Below are 4,791 nucleotides of genomic sequence, written 5' to 3' on the forward strand. Positions count from 1 at the left end.
AACTTTCGTTATGTCGGTTCTGTATGAAATCACTTTTTAAACTGATAAGTTTCCTCATCTGTTTACAGGAAGACACTGTGGATTACCATAAAGTTCACGTGACCGAGAACTATGCGTAAATTTGCTAAAACAACCCAACACCAAGTAAACAATTCATATGGCCGAGCATAGACTCGAACCAGCAAACTACCACACAGCAAACCTTAACATTAACCATCGCGATAAATAGACAACAAACATTATTTACAGTTAATCGTTGGGCATCAACATACTCGACCTCTAAATCGTATGATTTACAAAAAAATATAAGATGCACAACTAATATTTCATTTCATACTACAATACGTGAATAGAACATGAATAAAACAAGCTTAAGGAACGAACATTAAAACGATAAACACAACAAAAATAAAAATGAGTTTGACAAACAGATATGAACTAGAAATATCAATGTCATATAGTGTGTCTGGATAATATCTATAACACTTGATCTTCTTTTGGAAGCAAGAGTACGAGCTTGCTCACTTGTCTGTGCAGTTCAGAAGATCGGGTTCGAAGTTTGACGCTTCTCACAACGCCTCTGGAGTCTGGCAGTACATCTGTTACACGTGCTAGTGGGCAGTGAAGTCTTGGCGTGTTCTCGTCTTTCAGGAGCACGATGTCACCTTCCCGTGTATTTCGTTGTTGTTTGTTCCATTTGGGGCGTTGCTGCAGGCTGACTATGTACTCCCTTTTCCATCTGCTCCAGAACAAGTCTGACAAATATTGTACTCTACGCCACCTTTTTCTGGAGTACACATATTCTGGTTGCGAAGGTCCTGGTATTAACCTCTTGGGTGACTTCATATGGAGGATTTGACTCGGACTTAGTGGTTCCATGTCGTCAGGATCATCAGAACAGGTCGTGATCGGTCTTGAGTTCACAATATATTCTACCTCGCAGAGTAGCGTGCGGAATGATTCGTCATCGAGGCGAGTCCCATGGTCGAAGAATAGCGCAGATAGAACCCACCTATGTGCGATGCCATAGGTGGGTTGAGTTTCCAGTCGATATTCATGTACAGTAGTTTGTTTTGGATTTTGTTTTGGTTCAGATCTGACCAAGCCTTGTTCAGCTCATTCCGGGTTCTGATGAAGTTGGTCCCGTTGTCGCATCGGATTTCTTGTACCGTACCTCTACGGGCTATGAAGCGTTGCAGACAGTGAATAAAGGAATCCGTTTCGAGACTGTTAGCAGCTTCCAGATGAATGGAGCGACTGACAAGACAGGTGAATATGACGCCGTAACGTTTGAGCTCCTTGCGGCCCTCTTTTATATTGAACGGCCCGAAAAAGTCAACGCCTGTGAATGTAAATGGTGGAGCTGGCTCGAGACGATCTTGAGGTAAGTCGGACATTTCTTGCTCTTGGCATGGCTTTCTCATTTTTCTGCACGTTATGCATTTGTGGAGTTGACGTCGGACAGCAGAGTTGATTGAAACAATCCAAAAGCGTTCTTTAATTACTGCAATGGTGTGATTTCTACCCGCATGGCCAAGTTTCTCATGAGCATATCGTACGATTAGAGTGGTGACGTGCGAATGTTGTGGCAGTAGCATAGGATGTTTCACATCGGAGTCCATTGCGGCTTTCGAGAGGCGTCCTCCCACTCGCAGAGTTCCGTCGATGAGCACTGGGTCGAGACGGAATATCGTACTTGTTTTTGGTAGCGAGTGTTCTCTCTTGTCTTCTTTCGTGGTTGTTTTCTTGAGTTTCTCGACCTCGTTTGCAAAGGTGATCTTTTGTATAAAGCAAACGATTGCCTTTTCAGCCTTTTGCATGATCTGTGCGGTCCTTAAATTTATAGTTTGTTCTTTGTTTTGTAAGAAAGCCAAAAATGCTATGAATACTGCTACTGCTCTCTTCAGTCTCTCCCACCTGGAGAAATATGTAATTAAAGTCATAAATGGTGATCCTTCTTCTGATCTAGTTGTAGTAACTAAAGACATTAAGTCTTCTTCTGTAACCTGCAGTTTGCTGCTGGGGTGCATCTTTGCAGGGCATTCTGAAGCCAGCATATTCAAGAAATCTGGACCTTCCAGCCAACGAGTCATGTCTGACGATATCACAGAACTTACTCCACGTGATGCAACGTCTGCTGGGTTCAAATCAGTGCTAACGTACTTCCACTGGTTAGCGTTGCTGATGTCTCTTATTTGACGGACTCTGTTGGCCACAAACACTGGAAAACGCTTTCTCTCAGCTCTGATGTAATAAAGGACTGTCGTTGAATCTGTGTAATAGCAGATTTTGTTGAGATGGAGATCAAGCTCAAGGGTCATTTTCTGTACTAAATTTACAGCTACAGCAGCCGCTGTGAGTTCAAGCCGTGGGATAGATGTTGCTTTCAATGGAACAACCCTTGCTTTTCCGATGAGAAATGAAGTTTTCAAACATCCACCCTCGTTTGAGGTTAGGTATGCAACAGCGCCATACCCAGATGTACGGGCATCTGAGAAAACGTGCATCTGAAAAGTCGTATCTTTTGCTTACTGTGGTAACTTCAGACATCTCGGGATTGTTATCTTCTGAAGGTTCGGGACTTCACTAATCCATTGTTTGAAACGTAGCTGGTGATCATCAGGCACTTCGTCATCCCAGGCGAGATTGGTTTCTTTGCAGAGGTCTTGTAGTATTTGCTTTGCCAGAAGCACAAATGGAGCAGCGAAACCAAGGAGGTCATAGATGGATGATACTATGGAGAGTATGCCTCTTCTTGTCAGCGGTTTGTCTGGCAACAACACTGAGAAGCCAAATGTGTCCGTTTCGACGACCCAAAGCATTCCGAGGGCGTGCTCGGTAGGCAGAGGGTCATAATTGATGTCTCTTGTCTTTAACTCTTTTGATCGATCGTCAGCTGGGATGGTGTTTAGGACAGAGACGTCATTACAAGTAAATTTACACAGTCTGAATCCACAGCCCCGGCAGGCGGCAGTCAGTTCAGCAATCAGAGAACTGGGTTTGGTGGCACTGGGTACAGACTTTAGACAGTCATCGACGTAGAAGTTCCGCTTAATTGTATGGGCGACTTCTGAACTTAAGTTGCTTCCTTCATCTGCGACACGTCTAAGTGCGTAGTTGGCGATACTTGGTGAGCTCACTGCGCCGAACAGGTGTACCTTCATCCAGTACTCTTCGATTTCTTTTGATATGTCACCGTTTGGCCACCAGAGGAATCTGAGATGGTTGTATTGGTGTTTGGGTACTTTCACTTGGTAGAACATAGACTCCACGTCACAAGTGAAGGCTACCTGGTGTTCTTTGAATCTGGTTAGAACACCTATCAGAGAATTGGTGAGATCAGGCCCTTGCAGCAACTGATCGTTTAAGGATATTCCATTGAATTTTGCTCTACAGTCAAACACCACTCTAATTTTATCTGGTTTTCTTTGATTGTACACTCCATGATGGGGCAGGTACCACACATGTCCAGATTTGGCTGTAAGCAGGGAGTCTGGGATACGTTCAGCATAGTCATTCTGGAGTATTTTGTCAATGAAGTTGACGTAGTCGGAGTGGTACTTGGGATCCTTTTGCATTTTCTTCTTTTGATAGAGTGCTCGTTTGATTGCAAGGATCTTATTATTTGGCACCATTAAGTTCTGATTCCTGAAAGGGAGAGGGATCTCAAAGTGACCGTCTTTAAACACGACATTGCTTTCAGCCTTCTTCAGGAATGTAGTGTCCTCTGGAGACAGTCCTTTCTCTCCAGGATACCTTGCTACCTGGCTATCAATAAAGTCACTTTCCAGAATATTCAGTATTCTGTTTGGGGAGAAAATTTCAGTAGCCTGCTCAATGTCCTTGGTCACAATGCGATTACTGTTTACTCGATGAGTAGACGTTACGCTGTTGTCTTCTACCGGGGAGCTGACTGTCCATCCGTGACGATACTGCAGAGCGAATGGGCCTTTGCCGTCTGTTGATATGATTTTCAGAGGCTCCATTACTAGTGGGCAATTACTGCCAATCAGTAGACCGATATCTATTCCTGGCATTATTTCAGGAATCGATTTTGCCACGTCGTGAAGATATGGCCAGCGTTGTAACAGTTCAAGACGGGGTATTTGATCATGGCTCACTGGAATTTCTCTTCTGGCATACGTTTTTGGAAGCAGTATACCATTCTGGCCGTTTATATCACTTACGACGAGATCCTGGACAAGGTAGCTTTTGACTATACTTTCCCCAGGCATAGTTTTCAGACGCAGATTTGCTTGAACACCGGAAGCTTGCAAGTCATCTTTCAGTTCTTCTGATAGGAAGCACCCTGTGCTTCCTGGGTCATAGAGGGCGTAGGTGAGAACTTGTCGGTTGGTTCTCCTCTGCTTTATACGAACAGGTATTATTGCTTGAAGAACCATTGAGGAATCATGAGAAATAACGTTGCTGGTAGCGGTATCTGGAGGGTTTTAGCTGGATTCCTCTGTACGGTTTTGAGAATATGAAGATCTGTCAGAGTAGTCTGACCTCCAAGGTAGTTTGAAGCCATCTATATGCATGGCCGTAGGATGACCTTTGCCACATTTGTGACATTTTCGCTTGTGCATGCACCCCTTCGATGTATGATTCAAACCATAGCAACTGAAGCATCTACGCTGCTCTATAATAAACTTTCTTTTCTCTTCGAGAGATTTCTGCCTGAAATCTGCACAGTTATCTAGATCGTGATTTTTGCTGCAGTAAAAACAGGAGGGCGACCTAAACCCACGAGTTCTACTTTGGCTCTCATGATTAACTTGCATAGCAAAT

The 4,791-nt window shown here is 43.9% G+C and overlaps 2 protein-coding genes across 2 annotated transcripts; both read right to left on the reverse strand.

Annotated features, from left to right (window-relative positions):
• Window positions 1-477: 477 nt before the first annotated feature.
• Window positions 478-2,507, reverse strand: LOC137656218 (uncharacterized). The gene is made up of 3 exons (XM_068390389.1): window positions 1,890-2,507; window positions 1,435-1,778; window positions 478-1,012 (listed from the first exon to the last, which is right to left on the reverse strand). Exons 1-3 carry the CDS (start codon window positions 2,505-2,507, stop codon window positions 478-480), a joined length of 1,497 nt encoding a protein of 498 aa, XP_068246490.1.
• Window positions 2,508-2,528: 21 nt separating this feature from the next.
• Window positions 2,529-4,403, reverse strand: LOC137656219 (uncharacterized). The gene has a single exon (XM_068390390.1). The coding sequence runs from the start codon at window positions 4,401-4,403 to the stop codon at window positions 2,529-2,531; it is 1,875 nt and encodes a 624-aa protein (XP_068246491.1).
• Between the last annotated feature and the right edge of the window lie 388 nt (window positions 4,404-4,791).

The sequence above is a fragment of the Palaemon carinicauda genome, chromosome 17 (genome assembly GCF_036898095.1).
Source record: "Palaemon carinicauda isolate YSFRI2023 chromosome 17, ASM3689809v2, whole genome shotgun sequence".
Lineage (NCBI taxonomy): Eukaryota > Metazoa > Arthropoda > Malacostraca > Decapoda > Palaemonidae > Palaemon > Palaemon carinicauda.